At 44.2% G+C, this 27,571-nt stretch overlaps 1 protein-coding gene across 1 annotated transcript in view; it reads left to right on the top strand.

Annotated features, from left to right (window-relative positions):
• Positions 1–4,611: 4,611 nt before the first annotated feature.
• The window catches only part of SUSD1 (sushi domain containing 1), a gene marked incomplete at its 5' end in the record, with an annotated part of 35,227 nt that continues 12,267 nt past the window's right edge, over positions 4,612–27,571 (top strand). The window contains 11 exons of the mRNA XM_083419776.1: positions 4,612–4,906; positions 7,917–8,048; positions 9,131–9,286; positions 11,052–11,204; positions 15,729–15,905; positions 16,214–16,396; positions 17,513–17,692; positions 18,477–18,568; positions 20,213–20,399; positions 21,496–21,584; positions 23,725–23,911. Of these exons, the coding sequence (XP_083275902.1) occupies positions 4,612–4,906; positions 7,917–8,048; positions 9,131–9,286; positions 11,052–11,204; positions 15,729–15,905; positions 16,214–16,396; positions 17,513–17,692; positions 18,477–18,568; positions 20,213–20,399; positions 21,496–21,584; positions 23,725–23,911 (1,831 nt within the window). The remainder of the gene's footprint in view (positions 4,907–7,916; positions 8,049–9,130; positions 9,287–11,051; positions 11,205–15,728; positions 15,906–16,213; positions 16,397–17,512; positions 17,693–18,476; positions 18,569–20,212; positions 20,400–21,495; positions 21,585–23,724; positions 23,912–27,571) is intronic.

The following is a 27,571-nucleotide window of genomic DNA, read 5'->3' on the forward strand; positions in this document are numbered from 1 at the left end:
TCTGGCCCCTGCCCAGACGTCCTGGCTGCTGTGCTACGCCCCCAGGTGGCAGCCAATCGGATGGAGGCTTGGGGGCGGGGTTTCGTCGCTCAAACGCGGCCACGGCAAAGCTCCCCGTCCATTGCACTGCTGGCTTTTGTCGGATCACCCACCCACCCTCCCTTTAGTTCAGTGCTTGGTTCTTGACATTGCTATGGACCTGCGGTTGGTCACCTTGGTTGGCCAAGGGGCCTGGTAGGAATTTTTACCCAACTGGCAAATTGGCACCAGCCACTTGGTTTTTCGCCTACCTCGTAGCAAATCATCACAACTTTTGGTATTGGCGGTTAGGCATTGGGATACGTTGGTGTATTGGAGGGCAGGGTGTGGCCATCGCCTACCCCTCCACTTTATGGGTATTCCGGTAAAGGAATACGGCGGTCGTGAATCCTGTCTGACGCCCTTGCTGGTGGCTAGGGCCATGGCACGATCCCCCAGTGACATCAGGGGGAGCTTTCAGTTGTATTTGCATCAACAGGCTCCTCCCCCTAGTGGTTAACCCTTGATAGACTCACCCCTCCCTGAGGGGGTGGAGTCACGCTTTGTTGTTTTATCCAATGTCTAAGCCAATACCTCTCACATGCTGTAATCAATAAAGTTGTGGCCTTTTCTTAGCCCATTAACCTAATATACCGTGTCCATGTCTCTTTCATATCCTCAAGTGGGTGGTGGGTCCTTGAATCACATATAACCACCCTTAAGGGGTTTTATCCAAGTTGCAGAAACCAGGGGGTGAATTCTGCCATGAGGCAGACCTCAGAAATATTCTTAAGAAAAGAAAAGGCTTTGATGAAAAACAGCATATAGGCCATACTAAAGAGGCCCACTCATTCTCACTATTACACTGCATGAACATAGAAGTTGAAGCCTTCGTTTTAGCTAATAAAACACAAAGCAAGCATGCAGCAAATAACAGCATACAGCATTCTCTAGCACCATCATAACCTATGAGTGTGCATAAACACATAATTTATAGAAGTTAAAGAATATGATACAAATTATTGTCATCCGCACTTTGGGGATATGCTACCATAGTGAAGTTTGTAACAAGACATATAATATATAAGCTGCAAATCTTTTTTCCTGCAATGTAGATAGGCGGTCTATTGCAAAGAGGAAAGAAACATATTTTCTGTAAGTCTTTATGAATTTCTTTGCTCATCTACTTTTCAATCCATATACTTGCCATCTTTTGGTAAGATCATGAAGAGCCCTGCTTTTAACCTTCAGCCGTGTTTATCAGTCTAGGGAAGGGTGTGTATTTGGGTTAAAAGGTTTTTAACACAAAAAAACCAAGGTTGTATGCTCTAGTGGCAAATTTGCCTTCTCATTCAAGTGGCAAACGTTTTCACTGCAGATGAATCCACATCTCATAGAAGAGTATAGTCTCTTGAGGGGATATTATAAATTATCTAAACATAAGGAGTGTGTGCTGAATTCAATTAATATTTCAGGGGGACCATTTCCTTTCCCCACAAAGGTCACTATTATTCTACATCTGGATATGTATAAGGAATAAACAGCACACACAATTGGACTGATGAAATGTAGGATGGAATTCAGCACCACACTGTTACAAACACTGTGTCTGCATGAGTGCACCTGTGAAATATTATTTTATAATACCTATTTCATAAAATTTATACACCACTTTTGGGGGGAGGGGGGAATCCATCAAAAATATAAAAAAAAATCATGAAAAAAACCCTCTGGTTACGTAAACTTCGGGATGCATAGGCGGCAAACCCAGAAGTATTTTACCGGGTTTCGCCGTGCGCGCAGAAGCAGTAGATCGCTTCTGCATGTCCTCAGGTTGCAGAAACCTCAGGATCCGACCGGACCTCCAGAATGGATCCTGTCCACAACCGGAGGTACCAATGTATATTAAATTTACATCACAGCCTTCCCGTCCCTATACTTCTATAGTGGTAGCTATGTTCACATGTGTTGGTTTTCTTGTTCTGTTTGTGTATTTTACACTTTTGTGGGTGAGGAATCACAAGAAAGATGAACTTAAGAGGCACTGCCCACACCATCAGACTTGAGTGATAGCATGTTTTCTTCGCAGTGAGTGTTATTACAAGAAAAACACTTAGGTGGCACAATAACCACTGAAGCGTTTTGATGAGAATTAGAGAACCCTGGTCTGGCCAGCTATTTTTCAGTCCCACTTTATTGCTTATGCTTGCCCTGTCATCTAATGGGAGAAACAGGAGGAATTGTTAATTAATCTGATTTGCAAATAGACCAGAAGGACAGTGTTTGCTCCCCATGCGAGGCGCGAATAGGCAGCCCTCCATCAAATTCCATCAACTCTCATCTCAGCTGGTCAGCAGGCAACCAACAGAGCATATAACAATAAATGCAAGTTGCATATTGAATGGGTAATCCATATTCACTGAGCTTACTTCCAGGTTACTGAAGGGCAACTTTCATTATATATATATATATATATATATATATATATATATATATATATATATATAAAACCTGCTACCAAAGCCATAAAAGTCCTTCATATTTATTTGCTGTATTTGCTGTCTATATTTATGCTTGAAAGAATTGAAGAGGGCCCAGCCTGACTCCCTCCTCTGGCAACCTGCACAGAATTTTGCTTAATGGTTGCCATTAATTTGATTTTAATTAATTTTTATAATGGAATGTTTTTAGAATGTTGGATTATTTGATTGTTTGATTATTTAATTGTTGTTAGCCGCCCTGAGTCCGGCTTCGGCTGGGGAGGGCGGGATATAAATAAAATTTATTATTATTATTATTATTGTTGTTGTTGTTGTTGAAAGTATGCTGCATAAACTGCTGGCGTACATCTAATGCAAAGCAGTTGAACCTTGTAATACTTCTCAGGACAAAAGAAAATACAGTAGCTTGATGGGAAAGTAAATCGTTTCTAACTTGCGACCTATTTTCTAACATCAAGCCCATTTTAACGACTGTCTCCGTTTTTCTTTTTGTAATATTATTTTTAATTGCCGATCACTTCTACAGGCCCCTAATTGTGATTCTGTGATCCCGAAAGGGTTTTGTGTTCCCCCAGACCTTCCCAAAATTTGTTGTTTGATTTTGATAAAGTATTTGCTCATTTTCACTTTCACTGTGTATCATGCTGAAAACTGAATGATACAAATGATTTAAATTTGTGTAGAAAAGCTTAATGGGAAAGTCTTCTGGAGGGCAGCCATAGGAACTGCAGTTCTCGCCCTGCTAACTTTTGTGATTTGGTCACACTTGCTTTTACATGCCTGCCCCACAAAAAAAGCACGCAAGCAACCAACCAAGCAAGCAACAGTTAGCTAGTCTACCACACTGGGAACTGATTGTGAAAATGGGAACACAGTTATGCTTTGAAAGACCAGAGCTGCAACCCTAACCCGCCTTTCTGGGGAATACACCCCACCACTGAATTCATCCGGACTTACTTCTGAGCAGGCATGGTTAGAATTGCACAGTACAGCTCAGTAACATGTTGCAACAGACCTTTTGGTTTCCCTTTTTAAATTCCCATGTGCAGGATAGCATATGACCAAGGAATCGACTGAAATGCTGTTGCAACAACTTCCAAAATGTGAGGTTCTCGCTTCCTGACCATGTTTTCCACTGCAAGCATTGCAAAACACACTGAAGCGTGTGACAAACTATAACGCTGTGCAGCCCTTATGATCTCAAACATTGTAGCTTCCAAATAACCATCTCTGTCTATACTATTCTTATAATTTGGGCTCATCAGGTAGCCATAAGCAGATTTTCATTTGCTTGTGACATTTGTTTGCAACCCCGTAACATAAAGTTATTGGGATGGCTTACAAGAAAGAAGCCAAAAGGAAGCAAACAATTGATTTACAGCTATTTTGCTTCAGAGCTCGCCCACTGCTGGTTTTAATTAGGTGAGAGAGGTGACACTGGAAAAGGCTTTGTTTTTAAACTCTGTGCTATTATCCTGACCTAAATTATACTTGTTAGCTGTCCTGCTATGAAAAAATACAGGTATTTTTGAAGATTGCGCCTGGATTTTTCAGATGCTTTTTTTCAGACTGTAACTACATATTCCGACTTTTCAGTTTGAACAGGAAGAATAAGGGGATTTACAGAAACAAAGAATCACCATTTCGGCTGCTAGCTGAAAATAGCCACCGTTTCGTAAAGCCACAAATAATTCTTATCAGTACGGCCACTTGTGTGTTTCATACAGAGACCGCAGCAAGGGTGGCATATGGAAAGAAGATAGGCAATATTCAAGGAATAATAGCTCAGGGCTGAAACTCCAAATGTTGAAACAAAGCAAGAAACATAGTTCAGAGTTGGGCTTAGTCATCATGACACGAGCTTAAAAAGTTGTTGCTGTTACACCTGGCCATGGGCGTTGCCAAGGGACGGTGGGTAGCTGCCCTCCCCCCAAATAAATAAAAATAAATACAAATACATAGCAAATTGAGGTTCTGCGCCCCCACAAAAAAAAAAATCCTGGCTGCTGCCCATGGCCCTGGCACCGAAATTTGTGGGTGCCCTGCCCCTTCCTGGGGAATTTTGCTCGGGCACCCCAGGGAGTTGGCACCTATGGGTGGGGACCAAGACAGTAGGCGAAGCCGCCTCCGCGGGCGGGAAGCGAGGCTTCGGGTAGGAGCCCTCCGCTCGCTGCCTGGCGGCCGAGGGGGCGTGGAGAGCGAGCCCGAGGCGCCCTTCACCCTCCGGGGCGACAGAGCTGCGGGGAGGCGCGGAAAGGCGGACCTTGGAGGCGCCATGAGCCCGGCGGCGGAGACGCGACGCCAGCCACCACCTCCGCCTCCGTCGCTCCTGCTCCTTCTCCTCCTCCTGCTCCTCTCGTCCCCTTCAGGAGGAGAGGCGGACCCGGGTAAGCGTCGCCTCTGCCCTGCTCAAGGGAGAAAATTAGGGCGCGTTTCGGATCTCTGCTGGAGCAAGAGTGCCTCTGGCCATGTGCAGAGGGGAGCGCGCGGAGGCGGAGCTGAGCTCCAGCCACCGTGGAAACAGTGCAGAAGAAAGACGCGTTTCCAGCTTGCTTTCTTTAACTTTTCTCTAGCCCACTTTTAAAAAGAAGCTTTAAGCTCGAGGATCGGGGGGGGGGGTAGCACCGAAAACCAATTGTTGTTCCTATGAGTTGTGTGATTCTGTGTTGGCTGCCATAGGAGTCGGGTTCCCTTCGTCCCCCCCATTTTTTTTTGAGGGGGTCAACCCCCCCCCCCCAAGTTGATGCGCATTGCCATCCAGACGATGTGCATGTGATAAATTATATGGTGCAGGGATTCCCTGCCCCCCCATCAATTAAAATACTTAACTAACTGACCAATTGCATCACAGATAACTTGGTTCTGCCCCCCCAAAGAAGAAGAAGAAGAGTTTGGATTTGATATCCCGCCTTTCACTCCCTTTAAGGAGTCTCAAAGCGGCTAACAATCTCCTTTCCCTTCCTCCCCCACAACAAACACTCTGTGAGGTGAGTGGGGCTGAGAGACTTCAAAGAAGTGTGGCTGGCCCCCCCAAATAAATCCTGGTTATGCCAATGCCCCCCCCTCCTATTTTCTTCAAATTCGCACCTTTAGTGGCCGCGCATACTCTGGCTCTGGCATGCTCCCCTGTTGGAAGCGCTGTGTGCAGGACATGTGCCATGATCCATATCTATCCTGTTGTTCCTGGAGAAAGATGCCTGTTTGTTGCATTTCTCCTCCAAGCAGCTTCCATTGGGTTTGGAAATTTGATCCCCGAGGGGTGTGTGTGTGTGTGTCGAAGACAGCCCTTGTATGTGCGCAGATGGCGACAGCTTTCACGAAAAGGGGTGGTTTTTGGGGGGTCTGGGGTGGGGAGAACCAGGGAAATAAAACAGGTTTAATGCACACCAGGTGAAGACAAAATCTGCTCCATCTCTGGTGTGTACAGTAATACGTAAATATGATGGAGGAACGGACGGACGAGCTTGCCTTGTTTTAAGCTGCTAATGCGTACAAATGTATAAATAGCAGTTCTCCTGAAAACCGCCCACATGTCTGCAGGGGGGTTGCCCGCTTCCAGGTTTTGTTTTGAGCCCTCAGCTGTGCATTTTTAGCATTCCGAGTAAAATTGATGTCACATCAAATAACGGTGATCGGTATTTTCTTTAAAATGTATTTGCATGTTATGGAACCTTTGGGTTAATGTCTGCATTTAGCCTTCACTTTCCTTAAAAATGCAAATAGTAACCACTCATGGTGGGTAGACTAATAATAATTGGGATCACAGTTGGTGTTGTTCAAGATGCTAACCATTTCCTTCCTTGCCGTGGCCCTGAAAATTGCTGCTCCGAAACCAAGAGTTACTTGGGGGCAACAGAGTAATCCTCAAAGAGTACTGGCCAACATTTTTTCCCCAATCCCCATGCCTGTGTTTGGTAGTTTTGCTCCTGGGCTGGCAGCAGCACAGTGCCAGAGATGAGGGCAGAAGCTTAGGCCAAGACTCAGTGTTGTAACTGGACTGTGGATTGCCCTGCTTTGGAGCAGGTATTATTTAAATTCATATGTTGCCCTTGCTTCCAAAGGAGCCCAAAGCAACAAACACATCAGTGAATAAAACAATACAGTTAAAAATAAAGTATAACAAACATCTGACAATGTTAAAAAAACATACAAAATAATCCAGGAGTTCTTGTTGCCACAATCAGGCTACCTCTTTGGTGGTTCAGATTTCCTTCTTCCCAACACTCTGTAGAATTCTAGTAAGAATTCCAGTTGATATTAATTAATTAATTAATTAATACAGTGGTACCTCAGTTTAAGAACAGTCCGGTTTAAGAACAATTCGGTTTACAAACTCTACAAAACCGGAAATAGTGTATTGGTTTGAGAACTTTACCTTGGTCTAAGAACAGAAGCTGAATGATGGAAGGGCACCGGCTGTGGGAAGCCTCATTAGGGAAAGCACGCCTCGGTTTAAGAACGGTTTCGGTTTAAGAACGGACCTCCAGAAAGGATTAAGTTTGTAAACCGAGGTACCACTGTATTAAAATTTATATACCGCCCTATACTTGGAGGTTTCAGGGCAGTTTACAAAACAGATCACAATATATAAAATAAAAATAAAAACAATAACCCAATAATATCCCCTCCCCAAAGAGCCACATTTTAAAAGGGTATAGGATATTGATCAAGTCAACCAAAGGCCTGGTTAGAAAGGAATGTATTTGCCTGGCACCTAAAGGTAAATAATGAAGGCACCAGGCGAACTTCCCTGGGGAGAGCATTCCACAGACGGGGAGCCACTGCAAAGAAGGCCTGTTCTCATGTTGCCACCCTCCGAACCTCTTGAGGAAGAGGCACATGAAGAAGGGCCTCAGAAGACAATCTCAGGGTCTGGGTAGGTTCATATGGAAAGAGGTGGTCCTTGAGGTATTGTGGCCCTGAGCCGTTTAAGGCTTTATAGGTCAAAACCAGCACTTTGAATTAGGCCTGGAAACTAATGTAGCCAGTGCAGTTGGACCAGAATTGGTGTAATATGCTCAAACCGTCTTGCTCCGGTGAGCAACCTGGCTGCTGAATTCTGCACCAGCTGAAGTTTCCGAACCATCTTCAGAGGCAGCCCTACGTATAACGCATTGCAGTAATTATTAGTCCTTAGCTTTTTGTGGGAATGAGCCCATCCAGGCCTGTTATCTGGATAGAAGAAGGCTTGCGTCATTATGTCTGCCTTGCTTCTCTGCTCCTTGGCTCTAGAAGCACATGGTGCTGGTATGAGAACTAACATTATCTTGTGTACCTGCGTTGCTGTTATACTTGAGTGTGATTCATTGGGAGGCTGAAAATGCCCCAAATGTTAGTTGTCCAGTGCATTGCTAGGTAATTACCAGTATCAATTTACAGTGCTTTATTTTTTTATAGATGCCACGAGTGCTTTACCTTCTGATGTGTGCGCCACTTGCCATGCTAATGCCACATGCCAGCAGCGAGATGGCAAAAACGTCTGCACCTGTAATTATGGATTTGTGGGCAATGGGAGGACTTACTGTCAAGGTAGGTGGACATTTGCAAGCTGCTGTGTGATTTCTTGCAACTTCACAAAGGCATATGTTGAGTAACAATTGAACCGTTAAAATTTAGGATTTGTTATAATAACGCTAAGGCCTCCAGGGGTGAATGGCGGGACATACTGCTGCTCACATAAAACTGCTCAAATATACAGTGGTACCCCGCAAGACGAATGCCTCGGAAGACGAAAAACTCGCTAGATGAAAGGGTTTTTCATTTTCTGAGATGCTTCGCAAGACGGATTTCCCTAAGGGCTTGCTTCGCTAGATGAAACGGCCCTGCCTCTCGTGTCATGGCGATGGTCACTGCACGCACGCACGCTCGCTTCCCCGCTCCTCCGGCTCCCTCCCACCTTCCCGCTGACGGTTGGTGCCTCGCGCCGCTGCCCTCCCCCCTCGCGTGCTCCCCTCAGAGAGCCGTTGCCGCCAGCGCCTCTCTCTCCCTGGTGGCAGTTCCGCTGAGTCGCGCTCCTGAGCCCCGCCGCCCTCCAGCAGCCGCGTCGCATGGTGGCCACAACGCACGGGTGAGTCTGAGGTACTGGCTGCGGCAGCTGTCCTGCTTCTCCCCGCCCATCACCGCCGTTGTCAGTGTTTAAATGCAGTGGTGCTTCGCAAGACGAAAAAACTCGTACAACGAAAAAACTCACGGAACGAATTAATTTCGTCTTGCGAGGCACCACTGTACTCCGTATATTAATAATATGCCTTTACTGAACAAACTGAGCCCCTGTTACATACAGACACAAGGAAATTCAGAAGGGAGGGAATGGAGGAAGTCAAGCAATATGTAAATAAGTATGGGCTTTTAAAGAATTAAGTTTGCTTTTATTGTTTATCTCTTTTATGGTGGTGGATAAGATGTTTATTGTACTGTTTTCTTTTTTGATGCACTCCCCCCCTTCCTTTTTGTGTTATCTGTTCTGTTATGTGGTATAATTGTGGAAAACTTAATAATTAAAAAAAACAAAAACAAATTCTCTTTTTAAATGGTAGAAAATAATTAGAGAATAATACTGATATTTAATGGTTTGCTTTAACCTCTGCAAAAAAAATTTAATGTTTTGTCAGACAAAAACGAATGTGATATTGGAGCAAGCAAGATTTGTGGAGAGCATGCTTCATGCCACAATACACAAGGAAGCTTTTATTGCATTTGTCTAGAAGGCTTCCAGGCTTCCAGTAAAAACAAGATATTCATTCCCAATGATGGCACAAAATGTATAGGTAAGTACAGCAGCAACAAGTCATAATGAATTTTTACTGTTTTCCTTTATGTTCTTTTTAGAACACACACACACAGAGAGAGAGAGAGAGAGAGAGAGAGTTTTAGTTTTCATCTAAAGCTGTTTCTCTCTTTAATGTATGTCCTTTCCACTACTTGAGCATGTCTAAATTGACACTTTTCATTTTCAAAATTGCTGGGAGCTGTAATTGAGGAAGATCAAACCCATATTTCCACATAGTTATGTAGGAGAGGGGGAATTTTCTGCTATATATTTTTAGCAGAAAGTATTTCATTTTTAGAAATGCATTGTTTCATAAAATTAATAAGATACAGGAATGACTATCATGCTGATTAAGCTGACAACTAAAATATATACCAGTCAAATCTAAAATAAAAGTTGTAGTTATTATTATTTTTAACTGGTTTAGAGAAGCCTTCATTCCCCCACCTCTGAAACCTAATTAATGTTCAGGGAAGGGAATATATGAGTTTGCTATAGATTTACAAGTTTCCCCGTAAAAATAATTTCCAGGTAAAGCTTTGAATTTGCTGCAATATATACATCTAAATCACATCAAATGTGCTATGTTAGTGTTTTTTCACGAGACAAATGGGAAACTGTTCAGATCCATGCTTTCTAAGGCACAGGATAACTGGAAGTGTGGACAAACCTTCTGTTTTCTCCACTTGCTTTCCCTGGGAAAACCAGCTCTTTCGTGCTAAATCGGAGCAAACGTCAATCTACAGGAAATCCAATTGATGTTTACTCCGGTCCAGCAGTAAAGATCAGATTTCTACAGGTGGCAGGACCAAGCGGGAGTCTGCATGAGCCCTTATGGACTCTGGAGGCCCCAATTCAAGGCTGCCATTGGTTTCTGTCACCCAGGCCTCTTGTGCTGCTGGTCTGACAGATCACCCCAGCCCCTCTTCATCATAGTCCAAGTCCAGGCTTACTGTTCTACGTATTTTGCATCTGTTTTCTCCCACAGCTGATAACATAGCCATTGTGTTTTGTACTCTCATATCTGAGGTCTTGTGTATGCAAGTGCATGTGGGAAAATTGCTTCAGTGCTGCAATATGTACGTGTGCAGATATCAGAGACTAACTTCTTGAAGGGCACATAGCAAATCAGTGGCAGGGGTAGAACCGGGGCGGAGGAAGGGGGTACGGTGGGGGCAGATCGCCCCGGGTGTCGCCACTGAGGGGGGTGACAAAATGCCGGGTGGCACTCACCGTGGGGCCTGCAGCGCACCTGAGCCACACGTCTCTCCTGGGAGTGATGCGGTGGCTTGGGTGCCCGCAGGCTCCACGCTGCCCTAAACGGTCTGCCCTCCCTCTCCCCCTCAGCTGTAGGATGGCTGAGTGGGAGGAGGCAGGCAGACTCGGAGCTGGCCCTGCCCCTCGGGTGGCTGCCCCCCCCAACGCACGCTGCCCCATGCGCCCAATCGGCTTCCTCCGCCACTGACAGGGGTAGAACTTCTTTTCTTGTTTCCCTCACTGTTGAAAGCCCCCTGACCCAAGGACCAGTCATTTTCATGTATGTTATAGTTTAAAGCACTATGTGTGGTAGTTGCTCAGAGCAGGCCCACTGAAATGAATGAACATGGCTAAGTTAGGTCCATTAATTTCAGTGGGGCAACTTGGTGCTAGGTAAGCTCTAAACAATAATTGTTGCTGCATGATGGCTCTTGCCTACCAATGGGTTCAAAATATTTGAAGCAGTCTTCATAAAAAGACGGTCACAATTGTATTACATTTTCTAGATCTTGATGAATGTGGAATCTCAGGCATCTGTGGCCTTGGAGGACGGTGTGTGAATACATTAGGAAGCTATGAGTGCTACTGTATTGAAGGATACCGAACAGAAAATGGAGTGGAACCATTTCATTCGCGTACAGCAAATACTTCGTGCAAAGGTGAATGCTTGTGTTTTTAAAAAGAGTACAGTTTTAGGCCCCTTTAGGTATTGAAATACAAGGGAAAACATGTCTGTATGCTCTGCCCAATTGTGCAGTAAGTGGTAAACCCATCTTCCAGTATTCTAGCTGATGAGGCACCGGGATGATTGACAAGCACTCAATTCCAAGGTTGAATCCCTAGTACAGTGGTACCTTGGTTCCTGAATGGCTTAGTTGTCGAACAAATCAGCTCCCGAACACCACAAACCTGAAAGTTAAGTGTTCAGGTTTGCGAACATTTTCCCACAGTGTTTAGTGGGACTTACTCTCAGGTTCACAGGCATAAGATTGCAGCTTACATGATAAATAGAAATGTGGGTGGCGTTGTGGTCTAAACCACTGAGCTTCTTGGGTTTGCCGATCGGAAGGTTGGCTGTTTGAATCCGCACAATGCGGTGAGCTCCTTTGCTCTGTCCCAGCACCTGCCAACCTAACAGTTTGAAAGCATACCAGTGCAAGTAGATAAATAGGTACCACTGCAGCGGGAAGGTAAATGGTGTTTCCGTGCACTCTGGTTTCCATCACAGTGTTCTGTTGCGCCAGATGCAGTTTAGTCATGCTGGCCACATGACCCGGAAAGCTGTCTGTGGACGAACGGCGGCTCCCTCAGCTTGAAAGCGAGATGAGCGCCGCAACCCCATAGTTGCCTTTGACTGGACTTAACCATCCAGGGGTCCTTTACCTTTACCTTACCTTACATGATAAATCCCTTCCCTTAAGACAGAGCCATGCTGATGGTAAACCTTGGTATCATTTTGTTATCAGTTTTGACCAGCTCTTTAATAGTTACTACGTTACTGAAAATGCTTCATTTTACATTGCAAGTATTAGGCAATTGAATTATTACTCATAGTGAAAGTAAGATTCAATTTTTTTACTAACGTAAAAAGCAAAACACTGAATGGTAGAGGTGTGTTGTTTAAAGTATTTTATACCCCCACTTTTCCTCAAATAACTCACAGTGTCTTACAAAAACAAAACAGTAGTGCATAAAATGAATAAATGCAGCAATGCATTTATTTATTTCAGTAATTAATTTTTTCCGCTCTGTTTAGCTGAAAAGAGAGTGGCTTAAAAAAAATAAAATCGGTAGTAAGACAGCCCCTGCCCTCAGGCTTAAAAGACCTGAAATGCAAAGAATAAGAGATGGGGTGGGAGGAGAAAAAATATATCCTTACGTACTAGTTTTTTACGTTAGAGATATTATAACGACCAGCTGCGATGAAAAAGTTCAGGGAGCTTGATGGAACGGTTGCCACTAGGTGACAGATGAGGAAGGCTGAAGGGCAGTTGGCCTCTCAGCAGAGGTGATAGCATAACTCTCCTTCTTTTCTTTACCAAGGCAGTCCTTGGTGTAGTGGTTAAGAGCGGTAGTCTCGTAATCTGGTGAACTGGGTTCGCGTCTCCGCTCCTCCACATGCAGCTGCTGGGTGGCCTTGAGCTAGTCACTCTTCTCTGAAGTCTCTCAGCCCCACTCACCTCACAGAGGAAGGGGAGGAAGGGAAAGGAGATTGTTAGCCGATTTGAGACTCCTTAGGGCAGTGATAAAGTGGGATATCAAATCCAAATTCTTCTTCTTCTTCTTCTTTCCCTCTGCCTTGTGGTCTGCAGTAAAACAGCATAAAAACAAAATGTTATGCGCTGCTAACAATAGAAAGGGGAGCAGAAAAGTCTGCCCTAGATACGACTCAGAAAAAATGTAGCTGCGCCTACACCCATAAAACAGCCCTCTGCTTTTTAATTTCTGTTTTCTGGAGCAGTTCGGTTTAAGACATTGTCGCTTGTGTGTTGTATGAGTGTCTGGGACCCTAAAAAGAGGAAGAACACACAGAATTTAACTGCCAAGTTCTGTCACTTTTTTCTCTGTGAAAATGCCTAGCACGATAGTTATCTCGTGGGAAAATATATAATCACAGTGACTTGTGTTTTCAGGGGGGAAATGTAAAGAAATGAAAGTAATAACAGCAGCACTCCTGCAAGAGTCAGGAGCTTTTACCACTTTGCCATGTGGAGCTGGCATAATCTTCGGATGACTCATTTTAAATAAGATAGCAGCACCTCCTGAGAACTGTGCTTTGGCAGTCATTGTAATAATATAGTAGAAATAATCATTATAATAATGATCATAAAAAGGCAGAATACTTCAAGGAGGCTATATAATTGCTTGAGTGCAAGACTCGTTGTACCAGCGCACAGGCTTTTGATGAGCCATGCCAGTAGGTGTGCCAGCACATTTCAAAAGGCGATGCTATGCAGGCATCGCAGTGGTATTATGGCAACATTGCAGGCAGGCGCGGAAATATTTTAGAACTGTGGTGAAAAACATCCAGTGCCTGTACCAGGTACCTAATTCAACCGACTCAGGGCCATGTGAAGTATGGGATTTTAGAGAGATGATGGTCCCATGTGCTGCAGCATGGGCCTATAGGATCTGATAAAAGAGGGGATAGTTCCTGCCCTTGCACTAACACCCATCTGACCTAAATGCCACACCTAAAGTGCAAAAGTGTCAAGCTTCTACAGCAGTTAGTAGGTAGAGCTGGAGATTCACTAAATGTATTACAGTATTTTAATAGATTTTTTGGAAGCTGCCCAGAGTGGCTGGGGAAGCCCAGCCAGATGGGCAGGGTATAAATAATAAATTATTATTATTATTATTATTATTATTATTATTATTATTATTATTATTAATGGGCTTTGAAATCTCAATGTTTTCTGCAACTTTTTTTTTAAAAAAAGAGGCTTCTGCTGGTGGGCAGTTTTGAGCAGAGAGAACGAATGGGGAGAGGTGCTTAGCTTCACCTGCCATTTTTTTGCTACAGGTTATCCTCATGTTCCTCTCATCTTTCAAATTAGGTGTTTTCCAGTGGTTTCAACCCACTGGGGAGAGAAAACTGCTTGGCTTTGTGATTCTGAGCAGAAAAATGGATGGGAAATGGTTTCAGGACTCTTCGCCTCCGCTGCTTTTCCATTTTAAATTGACACATCACAAAGTTGCTCCCATCCCCCACCCCCCACCCAACCACTCCAAAAAAAGTATGGCATCAAAACTATAAGCATTCTCATTAGTTCCTTAACTGGGTTTGCAGGAGGGCAAGGATCCCCTAAAATTTCTGGGTGCCAGTTCTCCCCATAATGTCTGAAATCAGTAAATGTGGGGTTTGGTCAATGGATTTAGCAAGGGACGCGGGTGGCGCTGTGGTCTAAACCACTGAGCCTAGGGCTTGCCGATTGGAAGGTCGGCGGTTCGAATCCCCGTGACGGGGTGAGCTGTTGTTGCTCAGTCCCAGCTCCTGCCAACCTAGCAGTTCAAAAGCACATCAAAGTGCAAGGAGATAAATAGGTACTGCTCCCGCAGGAAGATAAATGGCGTTTTTGTGCGCTGCTCTGGTTTCACCAGAAGCAGCTTAGTCATGTTGGCCACATGACCCAGAAAAACTGTCTGTGGACAAACGTCGGCTCCCTCGGCCAGTAAAGCGAGATGAGCGCCGCAACCCCAGAGTTGTTCGTGACTGGACTTAACTGTCAGGGGTCCTTTACCTTTTTACAAAAGTCAAGCGAGTTTCCTCAGGAGACTGACTTGCGAGAGGTGCCATCAAAGAACAAAACAGGAGATGGCATAGTCGTTACCCATCGGGACATTCAGTGGCAGACAGGAAGTGAGGTGGAGTCCCTCCCCCAGCTGTGTGCCAGTTAGCAAAAGCCAATAGCAGAGCTGGGAGGGGAAGGTTGCCAGGGCTACAGGGGGTGTGATGTCACCAGAGAAAAAGTGTCCTTTTTGCATGAGGCTCGGGTTGTGTTTTAGAAAGGGTTTTGGGAAGAAGAAGGATGGAGAGAGATGCCATACAGCCTGAGGGATAGACACGGTGTGGGGGGGGGGGGGAGGGAGACTGAGAGATGGTGTTGGGCTGCTTTTGAACCCAATGGTGTGCTGCTGTCGGGAGCAAGCCCCTCGCAAGTTGTGATGCTCAGAATCCTCTCTCTATCCAAGCTCAGGTGTAAGTATGTGCAAATAAACCATATTTCAAAAAGGCGCTACGGTCTCCACCATGCCTCATTTTCCTCAAAGGAAACACAAACTTTGATTAAATGCCGAGATCCCTGGAATCTTTCACTGCTCAGCAGAGATTGGAGTGGCTGGCAACAGTAAAGACATATAAATGTAGCAAAATGTGTTTGTAAATTCATGATTTAAGCAGCTGGGGTTGTCTCAGTTCTGTGTTGTGTACCCTAGGGCTACATACACACAATAGATTTAAAGTACATTTTTCTCACCAAAGAATCCTGGGTACTGTAGTTTGTTGTGGCTGCTGGGAATTATAGCTTTGTGGGCTAAGCAGCAGTTCCCAATATTCTTTGGGGTGACGAATGTGCTTCAAATGTGTGCTTAGTGGCAGCCATTGTTACTTTAAGAAATTGGGCCTTGCATGTCATAGTGCCTTATAGTGTCTTAACTTATTCTCCCCCCCTCCTTTGGTGCAGTTGTGGACTGTGGGCTCCCACCTTCCGTTCCAAATGCATATTCTGCAGTCAACAAAACAACTTATGGAAACAAAGTTGTTTATACTTGCCAGCCTGGTTATGTCATCGAAAGTGGAAATTCCACTGCAGTTTGCAGTTCCAGCGGACAATGGAAGGAAGCTGATTTTGTATGCAAAGGTAAAGAAAACAATTAAAAAGCTTTAATGATTGCAGCATTTATTTCAACAAAGGCTATTTGTTACATTAATTGTAAGCATATCTTTAAAAAATTTGGCATGCTTGAATCGCAAGGAAATCAAAGTTTTTATAAATTAAAGTCAATGGGACTTAAGTATGTAGTTAAATGGCTTGGCTCTCTTGATTTCATTTGGTCAAAGTGCTGCTTCACAAAATACTCAGCAGCAAATATTTTACTGATAAATAAATATTAATGGGGAAACCGTTATCTTAATATTGCTGTCATCTTTCTCTTTCTTTCTCATTAGAAATTGATTGTGGAAAACCACGGTGGTTTCCAAATAATACAGATATTATCTGGGATAACAGAACAACTTTAGGAAGCACAATATACTATAAATGTAGGGAAGGATTTCAGTTTTTTGGAGAGCATAATTTTTCACAATGCACAACATCTCAGAAGTGGGGAAACATCACTTTTGAATGCAGAGGTAAAAATATCATCTGTAATCTACATTAAAAACGCTCATTATTTATGAATGAACACCACCATAATAACTATCCTTTGTGAAGAAGAAAAAATGTTTTCCTGAAAATCCCAAGGTTCTTACCTCTTCTTAATAATGGCAAAATGATTTTTAGGTATCTTGACAAGTACTAAAGGTTCAGGGTCAGACTAGTTGAGATGTTAAACAGCATCCATGGAAGAAGCCCCACCTCCCATCTGCTCAGATGGCTGATTCTTGGTTTACATTTTCTATTTGGTTATGGAAATTGGAGAACACGGTATACGAGGCAAAATGGCCGTATGTCCTGTATTGAGAATTTTTTTATGCCTGATGTTTTACAATATTTTTATACATGCTGTAGCTGGGGAAACCCAGCCAGATGGGTGGGGTATGAATAATACAATTATTAATATTATTATTATTAAATATTCATATTCCCAGTTCTATCCCATTGCTGCTTGACAAGAGGTTTATTATTTTGTAGTGAGGTATCTACCGTATTGGGGACACAGGTGGCGCTGTGGGTTAAACCACAAGCTTCTTGGGCTTGCCGATCAGAAGGTCGGCGGTTCAAATCCCCGCGACAGGGTGAGCTCCTGCTGCTCTGTCCCAGCTCCTGCCAACCTAGCAGTTTGAAAGCATGCAGTGCTTATATTTGGGCCAATATGGTAGATAAAAAAGGTAAAGAGACCTCATTAGGTCCAGTCGCGGACGACTCTGGGGTTGTGGCACTCATCTCGCTTTCAGGCTGAGGGAGCCGGCGTTTGTCTACAGACAGCTTTCCGGGTGATGTGGCCAGCATGACTAGACTGCTTCTGGCACAACAGAACACCGTGATGGAAACCAGAGTGCACAGAAACACAGTTTACCTTCCTGCCACAGCGGTACCTATTTATCTACTTGCACTGTGTGCTTTCAAACTGCTAGGTTGGCAGGAGCAGGGGCCGAGCAACAGCAGCTCACACCATCACGGGGATTCGAACCGCCGACCTTCCGATTGGCAAGCCCAAGAGGCTCAGTGGTTTAGACTGGGATGACAAAAAGTCTAGACTACTGCAGTTGCATTTCTGAATTAAAACAGCTTCTGATCCCATTTAGAAATAAAATGTGGCAAACCTCCTGCCATACATCACTCCAACATGATATGGAATGGGATATCAAAGCCGGGAAGCCTTGTGGAATACAGATGTGTCAAGGGCTTCTACAACACGAGCATGAAAAAACATTCATTCTGTACCAAAAATGGATCGTGGGAAATCTTGGATCTAAGATGTGAAAGTAAGTGCATGATGATAATCCTAGCACAGATGTTGTGGGCAAGTTCTAACTAAGGGACACTGGAGTTATTATTGCTCTTGTAGCGAAGTGAGGGCACTATCCCTTTGGCAGGTGTCTACGGGTTAAGAACCAGAGGAGGTTGTTTGTTGGAATCTCCCTGGCTGAGGAGAAAGGGTTAAAGTGCTCCACTGCCTCCCGCAGTTTGGTCAAACGCATGCTGGTAGCTTCGAGCACACTGTCCAACCATCTCGTCCTCTGTCATCCCCTTCTCCTTGTACCCTCCATCTTTCCCAACATCAGGGTCTTTTCCAGGGAGTCTTTTCTTCTCATGAACTACCCTCTCCCAATACTGTAGAACTTTCAGAAAGGACTCTTGAAGTTTTTGGAGCTCTGTGTTTAACAGAACAACAGTGGCATCCAGTGGATTTCTTTGTTAACAACATGCATGTGACAAATATAGAAATGATGATTGATCAAAACTGGGTTCAGCAAATAGACAAGATGTAAACTTAGAGAATATGAAGCATTAGCAGAAGCCGTAACAGGTCTCATTCTAGATCAATGATATGACAGTTTCCTGTATTGTTGATGGAACAAGCTAAGTGATGATGGCAAAGGATGGCTGCCCTTTCCCTGTCAAGTTGCAAAGTTTGTATGATGAAAAAGCTGGATTTAGATTGCAGTTGTTACTAGATCCTGTAATTGAAACAGTGACAAGAAGAAACTGGCTTTTGCATGCCATTCAACAATGGGAAATGTTTTCGTTTGTTTGTTATTTTTGCAGAAGTTAAAGACTTTGTCGGTATTGTACTAAATAACTCTTGTTTGACGTGGAGGAGGCTTAATGGAAATGCAGCCGTCAACGAGACTTACCAAGTGCGTGAGTTACTTTAAATCTTTTTTTGTACTAGAAAGATTAGAGGTTCTTAGCTTTCTAGTGGGGGACAGGCAGGTTTCTGTAAGTACGGGAGGATGTATAAACATTTTATTAAAATATTGCTAAATAACATCTGCCAATGTTTTTTTTAAAAAGGATGTGATTTGATTGCCCACCGTTTCTTCTAGATGCCATTACATAGGAAGTAAAGCAGAAACAAAGAACTTCTGAGCTGCCTGGAGACATTTACAACTTGATAAATATATAACTGCTTCTTGATTGGCCAGAAGGGCTTCTGTTCTGGCCAAGTCAGTTCTGTCTTTAATGCTGATTAACCATCTTGGCCTGTCTCCTTTCCATCTCACAGTTATAGATACAAATCTAAATAGGATTTGTGGAATGATCTCCCCAGGGTCATTACATATCCTTAGGTGCCTGGCAAAAACATTACTCTCCTCTCCTCTCAGGCCTTTGGCTATTTAAATAATCTATGGCCCTTTAAACACGCTGTGGGTGTGTTATTGTGGGCTTTCGTTACTATGTTGTATATTTTTCTGTTTTTATATTTCAAATGGCTCTGTGATCAGTGCCGGATTTACGTATAAGCTAAACAAGCTATATCTTGCCCCCCCCCCAAAAAAAAACTAAAGAAAAAGAAACCCTGGATGTACATTTCCAAAATATCAGATAAAAACAAATAAAACCTAAAAATGATTGTATTAACTACAATTGCATTGTACAGGTTATAACACTTAATTTCATATTACTAAAGCTATTTATAATTATTAGAAGTTTGAATCATATATTTACACCTATTATTATTTCATGTTATAGCAAGTTTCTAAAGACTAGATTATGAGTCTTTGTAAATTGTGTTTCTAAAGGAACTTTTGTTATTGCCAAATGCCAATGTGTTTGCATTATTAAGTTTGTTCTGAGTAAAAAATCATTTTAAGTTAGAGCTTAATTATTTTACTATTAATATACTTCTTAATTGTATTTCACTATTAATATACTTCTTCTTAATTGTATTTCAGTTCAACAATTACTTTGATAAAATAAATATTTTGTTATGTACAAATGGCTTTAGATACCTGTTAGGTCCATAAATTACCATATAGCATATATTCAACACAAAAAACAGCGACAGTTTGTTTTTGACAAAGGACAGCTTTGTCAAAGGGCCCCATTACCTTCAGTAGCTTAGGGCCTCATCACACCTAAATCCGGTCCTGTCTGTGATCCTCGGATGAAGGGCAGTATAGAAATTTAACAAATAAACAAATTTGTACCAGCTTATCTGTCTTGACTTCTTCCCCAAAGACTCCTGGAAGAACCCATGTGGTAAAAGTGTGGCCTTTTCAAAGTTCTTTGGGGAGACAAAATGGATCGTTAACCAAGTTTATATTATAAAGGTAAAGGGACCCCTGACCATTAGGTCCAGTCGTGACCGACTCTGGGGTTGCGGCGCTCATCTCGCTTCATTGGCCGAGGGAGCCGGCGTACAGCTTCCGGATCATGTGGCCAGCATGACCAAGCCGCTTCTGGCGAGCCACAGCGCCACCTGAGTCCCTCGTTTATATTATATCTATGCCCTAAAGTTTTGTTTCTGAGAACTGACGTACTTTTCATTTCCCATACAGCTCACAATGAGAATGCTAGGGAATGATTCGAAGAAAACTGTGGCTGAATCAAAGATTAGCTATACCACAGCCGAGGAGGCTATAAAGATATGCTTGGAGCTACGTCAGGATGCAAACTACAGTGTGGAAGTAACTACAGGATCCACCAATTTGGCTTTAAAAGTCCGAATAATGCACCCAGTAGTTGGTAGGTGCTGCAGTTTGGCAAATAATCAATACTGATAGATAGGAAATTTTACCTGAAAATCTCCAGTGCTGGTGATGACACAAAACAGTGTTCTTAAACTGGTGCCTGATAATACTGAACTGGAGGCCACTGCTCATGAGGAATGGGCTAAGGTTGGCTAAGATCTGGCCATACATCTTGTTTGCAGCAGATCATAGAAGCAAAAGGCTGCTCTATTAAGTACTAGAGATGCTTGCCGTGAAGGAATTGAATAAAAGTAAGACTGGAGAAGCCAGTATAAGTTGCAATTTCAGCTGAATTTGGGGGAACCACTTGAAATATCCATTGTGTTGAGCTATTTCAATTGATTTGCTCATTGCAAACACCTGAAAGTCTGTAAAGTTTTGATAATAAACCTGATTTGCAATGGGGGAGTTGAACATTGCCTGTCAACTTTCAGATTTGAAAATAAGGGATCAGCAGCCTCAAAAATAAGGGATCAGCAGCATAGCTGTCAACTTTCGGATTTGAAAATAAGGGATCAACAGCCTCACCTGTCCCAGAGACAGTCTACGGGATATCTAACAATCCGGGATAGCAGCGGGATGCAGCGGGAAACAGCACTGAAATAAGGGAATTTCCCGCTAAAAAAGGGAAGGTTGACAGCTATGGAGTTGAATAATTTCGATTGCAACTGTATGCTAAAGATTCTGTAGTGCAATGGGCTGGTGAACCCTTGTGATAATGATTAGTGGATTAAAACGAGCCAAAGAACCAAATTGGAAAGCTACATATAGGGCCTAGAGAGACTGTGCGCTTTGGACCAGGAAGAAAGAGGGCAAGCAAGGGAAGGGGCCAAAAGAGAGTTGGGTTGCAAATCAGGAATTATGCCAACTGTGTCTTCTGCAGTAGCATTGTGACCTGGCTACCCAAAAATAGCCATGGCAGTCAAGAAACAGGTGAGTGGGCCTGAATTTTGCATATTGGATTTGCTCAAAGTAAAGTTCTGATTGCAGGCAACTTCTTTGTGTTGCGTTACCTGTTATTATTAATAACATACCAGCATAGCGTAGTTGATTAAGAGTTTCTCTTCCCTGCCACACTTTTCCCTCCCCAGAAAAGAAAGCTGCATTCAGCAACATCTCCATATTTAATGACACCTGCATTAAATGGCAAAGAGAATCATCATCTGAGGAAAACTATGTAGTAAGTGATGTACAGTTTCTGACTGCAGTGGGAAGTACTGGGACGAAATCTCATGTTGACATGCGTGTTTCAGAGTGTTGACAGCAGTGCAGCGCCCATCCCATTGTCACCCCTGATACAAGTTTTGCAGATTTTGGGTGCATTTCAAAGAAACGGTTTGATCAGACACAACAGGGAACTCTACTTATTCAAGAAAGTCCACAATGCCGTTGTTACTGGGGTGGAGAACTCAGGCCTAGGGGCCAAATGCAGCCCCCTAGGTCTCTGTTTCACAACTGGAATTCTTCTCAGGCCACATCTGTCAGCAGCCTTCCTTCACATCCTCCTTGAGTATTTTTGGCTGGCTGCAGTGTACCCTTGAACTCTGATAATGCCTCACGGTTGAAAAACATACCAGATATAACCGTTGCAGTGACTGATTAGGTAGGGTGTAGATTTGCAAGCAAACTGCTGAATTTTTGTGAGGGACTTGTGTGCCATACATTCCTATTTGCAACATATTCTGAGGTAGATCATGTGCACATAAGATGTTTGTATAGTCTCTTGTGTGTTAGCGCTGCAGCCGTGGAGATTATCTGCCACCCTCATTAAAATTCAGGCCCCTTTCCTGAAGTTGCATGTTGCTTATTACTCTTTTTAAAGCCAAACAGCCTACCTAATGCAGAATGCTTTGGGGGAAGAGAGAGGGCTGTCAGAACTTCTTGATCTGAGAAGCAAATTGCCCGTCAACAAAACATGCAAACCTTTATATTGTGGGTTAAGACCAGTTGAGAGTCCCATGGACTGCAAGAAGATCAAACCTCTCCATTCTTAAGGAAATCAGCCCTGAGTGCTCACTGGAAGGACAGATCATGAAGCTGAGGCTCCAGTACTTTGGCCACCTCATGAGAAGAGAAGACTCCCTGGAAAAGACCCTGATGTTGGGAAAGATAGAGGGCACAAGGAGAAGGGGACGGCAGAGGACAAGATGGTTGGACGGTGTTCTCGAAGCTACAAACATGAGTCTGACCAAACTGCGGGAGGCAGTGGAAGGCAGGAGTGCCTGGTGTGCTCTGGTCCATGGGGTCACGAAGAGTCGGACACGACTAAACGACTAAACAACAACAAGAAGAAGACCAGTGCTGTTTTTCTACAGAAAGAGGTATCAAGAGCTGAGCTCCGGTGAGCTCTGGCTGGGGGAAATAAAAGCCCTAGTTAAGACCTTGCTCTGACAGCTCATAGAATGCTACGTTTGTCTTCACACACAGCAGGCCTTCCCTCAGGACTCAAAATGTGAATCCTGGAAATCTGGTCAGGCTGGATGAACTTGCAGGTGTGACTCAGCCGATGATGCTATCTAAAACCTGGTCTGCACAAGCTAAAGAAGGAGGTGGGAACGAGATGGTAGAAGTGGCCCAGAGGTGGTCGAATGGATTGTACCATTTCAGACTGTAAGCAGGAATTCACATTTTTTTAACAGGCCCCAACATAAAAGACTCTCTGCAAAAAGCAAAGCTAGTACAGCAGGAAACAGGTTGTTGTTGTTTAGTCGTCTTAGTTGTGTTTGACTCTCTGTGACCCCACGAACCAGAGTATGCCTTGGAAATTCTCACTTTCTTCTCAAAGCTCCTTCTTTTTTATGTCCATGGAGTTTTCTTGGCAAAATACTGGAGTGGTTTGCCAGTTCCTTCTCTAGGTGGATCACATGTAGTCTAAACTCTTGGCTATGACATGTCCATCTTGGGATGCCCTGCATGGCATAGCTCATAGCTTCTTGAAGTTATTCAAGGCCCTTTGCCACAACAAGGCAGTGATCCATTAAGGGGAGGAAACAGGTTAGGTTAAAGGTTAAAACACTTCTGTCCTGTTGTGCTAGTTTTCCATTTTCAGTGAGCACTTTACAGTGGGGCAGCATTCAAAAGTGGTTTTGCACTTCCTTTCTGCTTCATTCTGCTGCACATGTAAACCTGGCCTTAGAATCAGGCACTCCCAATAGACGGAGGACATTCAGACCAGGCAAACGTAGTGTATTCTGCTTCCTGCCGCAACCACCAAAACGTTTGCTTAGTGCACTTAAATTGAAGAAACTCCACTAGCTAATAATATGTGCCAAATGTTTAAAGTATTTCATTCTCATTTGGGTCGCACACTCCATTTGCAGCTTCAGATACACGGTCTACGGTGGTATCAGAAACAATTCCGTGATAACATGACCTATAACTTCACCACAAGTTCTCAGACTCCAGCAGTGTGCCTTGACTTACTGCCGGGCACCAATTACACCGTTAACATCTCCACAACAGATCTCAACCACAGTGCTCTCATCTACATGAGAACCCCCATCACTGGTAAGGCCTTGCTTTGTATTTTTCTCCTAGTATTTTGACAAGGTTGGAAAATTAAAAGTGCAGGACGTCACTTCAGTTGATTTTTATACCATCTGGAAAAAAAGTCATAGAATTTACTATCTTTTACTTTTCCATTCTTGCTAAGGAAGATCCCTTACTGGATCAAATAATTTTCTATGCCACTTACCCTACCGACACCACAGTGACTTAGCAAGTTGTAGAATATGAAGAGTGAGGTTTAGTGCTTATGTTGAGTCTTACTGCAGCAGAGGCACCAGCTCTTGCCATGATGGAACGAGAGCTACCTTTGGACTTGAGTACACGGGTGGAGCTGTGGTCTAAACCACAGAACCTAGGGCTTGCCGATCAGAAGGTTGGCGGTTCAAATCCCCGTGACAGGGTGTGCTTCCATTGTTTGGTCCCAGCTCCTGCCCACCTAGCAGTTTGAAAGCACATCAAAGTGCAAGTAGATAAATAGGTACCGATCCGGTGGGAAGGTAAACAGCGTTTCTGTGCACTGCTCTGGTCTGCCAGAAGCAGCTTAGTCATGCTGGCCACATGACCCAGAAGCTGTCTGCGGACAAACACCGGCTCCCTCGGCCTATAGAGTGAGATCAGCACCGCAACCCCAGAGTTGTCCGTGACTTGACCTAACGGTTAGGGGTACCTTTACCTTTACACCTAGATTCAAATACAGTCGTACCTCGGAAGTCAAATGGAATCTGTTCCGGAAGTCTGTTTGACTTCCAAAACGTTCGGAAACCAAGGCATGGCTTCCAGTTGGCTGCAGGAAGCTCCTGCAACCAAATGGAACCCATGGAACCCGCGTTGGATGTTCAGGTTCCAAAGAACATTCACAAACCGGAACACTCACTTCTGGGTTTGCGGCGTTTAGGAGCCAAAACGTTCCATTTGCAAGGCGGTCGATTTCCAAGGTATGACTGTATATGTTTTCCCAATAACCTGCTGATTGCTGAATGAGCAGTGATGATGACAGGAACATTTTGTTTCACGTGCCATTCTTGTTCACTTATGAACAGGGGGGGTGAATGGGTGGGTGGGGATTCTCAAACTGCAAAAGAAGCTTGCTGATCCCTCCCCATTCCTTAAAAAGGTAAAGGTAAAGGTACCCCTGCCCGTACGGGCCAGTCTTGACAGACTCTAGGGTTGTGCGCCCATCTCACTCAAAGAGGCCGAGGGCCAGTGCTGTCCGGAGACACTTCTGGGTCACCTGGCCAGCGTGACATCGCTGCTCTGGCGAGCCAGAGCCGCACACGGAAACGCCGTTTACCTTCCCGCTAGTAAGCGGTCCCTATTTATCTACTTGCACCCAGGGGTGCTTTCGAACTGCTAGGTTGGCAGGCGCTGGGACCGAGCGACAGGAGCGCACCCCGCCACGGGGATTCGAACCGCTGACCTTTCGATCGGCAAGCCCTAGGTGCTGAGGCTTTAGCCCACAGCGCCACCCGCGTCCCCATTCCTTACCTCCCCTAATTTTGTTGCTCCAGCCACTTTTTGCATTCTGGGCTCTTTTCTGATATCAGAACCAGGAAGAGAGGAAAATGGTTGTAGCCACCAGCTGCAGCAGAGTTGAGGCCCAGGAGAGATAGGGTTCAAGTCTCCTCTCCTGTGTGCTCCTTTTACACCTCTCACCCCTTGCTTTCTGGAGTGCCAACTAGGCCCTGTGACTGTGGGTGCCCAGGACCGTGGGTGCCATGCAGCGTGCATGGCCCTGGCACTGAAATTTTTGGATACCTAGCCACTTCATGGGGAATTTTTATGGGTGCTTGCACAACCAAGACCCCAGGGAATTGGCTTGCTTTAGATATGAATGGGGTAGATATGTGAGTGGGCTTGGGGAAGTTACTGACTGATTGAATAGCTTCTCTGTATGGAACACCATACGGTCTCGGTCATTGTAATGTTGCATAAACTTGAAAAAACATCCTCATTTCTCATGCGCTGTGTGGAAAGAGGACGAGACATTGCCATTTCTCATGCACTTTGTGGTTACTCTGTCTGCTAACCAGAAGAAGGCAGTCTTTGCAATTTCTTTACATTTCTCCCCAGTCTGTAATCATCCACTAGGTGAAGCTGTTTATCTTCGGCAGATAAATTGTTTCAGCGTCTTCAGCTGTTCCTTCCTTTGTTAGGGTGAAACAGAGAAGTCCCACCCCCCCTTAATAACCTTGACTGCTCCCACCCTTCTTATCTTCTGCCTGTGCACTGCAGCTGAGCTTAAAACGGAAAACACAATCTAAATTTTTTATTCCGATTGATAGTCATGTGCTGCATTTGCCACATATTGTGGATAGTTCTGTATTTAAAATAGCTGCCGCTGTTCTTGTCCACCAACTCGATATAACCATCTGCTGAATTATTCATCTGCCTGTATTCCAAGCCTTCAGAATTTGTGACTTACCAAGCAAAATTCATCATCATCAGCCATTCATTGTGTTCTTCCAGCTGCCTGATGCCCCCATCCCTCCCTCCATAGTCCCTCCATTCCCAGGCAGCATAAACAGGAGATGTGCTGAGCTGGACTGAGTTCAGCTTAGGGCTCAACCACGTCTCTGTTTGCCCCACTGCTTTCCCCTGGAAAAACCCGCGGTTTAGCGCTGAATTCGGAACAAACGGAAATTGGGTTTTCTGCCGATTGCCGTTTGTGGTAAAGAGTGGGTTTTCTGACGGGAAGCAGTGGGGCAAGGCAGAACCACTAGGACCTCTGCCTAGAGAGCACAAGAGAGGCAGGAAATGGGCCAGATCTGTGCTTTCTAGGCACTAGGAAAGCGGAAATGTGGACGAGCCCACATTGCAAGGATGCACAGCCTGTGCTCATTTCCTTTTGCAGCCCACGAGCAGGAAACATCCTTATTCTGTCTGCCGGTACCCCAGTCTTTCAAATTACTGGTGCTCTCAATTCAAATACCTTCTCTTTGGGTTATGAGAAAGGGATTGATGGGCAAAACCTACATGCTAAACAAAGCCCTGATCCAAGTTTTTGCAAACAGACACAGCTTTGAGATGTGGCAGTTTTGCAGGGAGACGCAGTGGAGTTTGTGGATGTTGAGGACGTGTGGAATCCTTTCTTCAACAGTTTTTCTCCCACCTGCAACTTTCACGATTGCATATCTTTTCCCTTCGCACAGAGCACTAGTTGTATGTTTACCATTGCAAACAGGGTGGCTGATTTAATTAATGGGCAAAGCTTAAAATATAGAAAATAACCTCTCTTTTTTAGTTGTTGTAGAAAAAGCAACGTTCATAATTCCAGAATTGAATGAATTACAGAGATTTAGAAAGGGGTAAAAGGTAAAGGTAAAGGACCCCAGGATAGTCAAGTCCAGTCAAAGGCGACTATGGGGTTGCGGTGCTCATCTCGCTTTCAGACCGAGGGAGCTGGCGTTTGTCCATAGACAGCTTTCCAGGTCATGTGGCCTGCATGACTAAACCACTTCTGGTGCAACGGGACACTGTGACAGAAACCAGAGTGCATGGAAATGCTGTTTACCTTCCCTCTGCAGCGGTACCTATTTATCTACTTGCACTGGTGTGCTTTTGAACTGCTAGGTTGAAAGGGGATAAAATATTAGGCAGCAACATTTAATTGATTCATCAGACCCATCTTTTTTATATATATAAAAAAGCAACAATGTTTAC

The sequence above is a fragment of the Podarcis tiliguerta genome (genome assembly GCF_965153285.1).
Source record: "Podarcis tiliguerta genome assembly, chromosome: 17".
Lineage (NCBI taxonomy): Eukaryota > Metazoa > Chordata > Lepidosauria > Squamata > Lacertidae > Podarcis > Podarcis tiliguerta.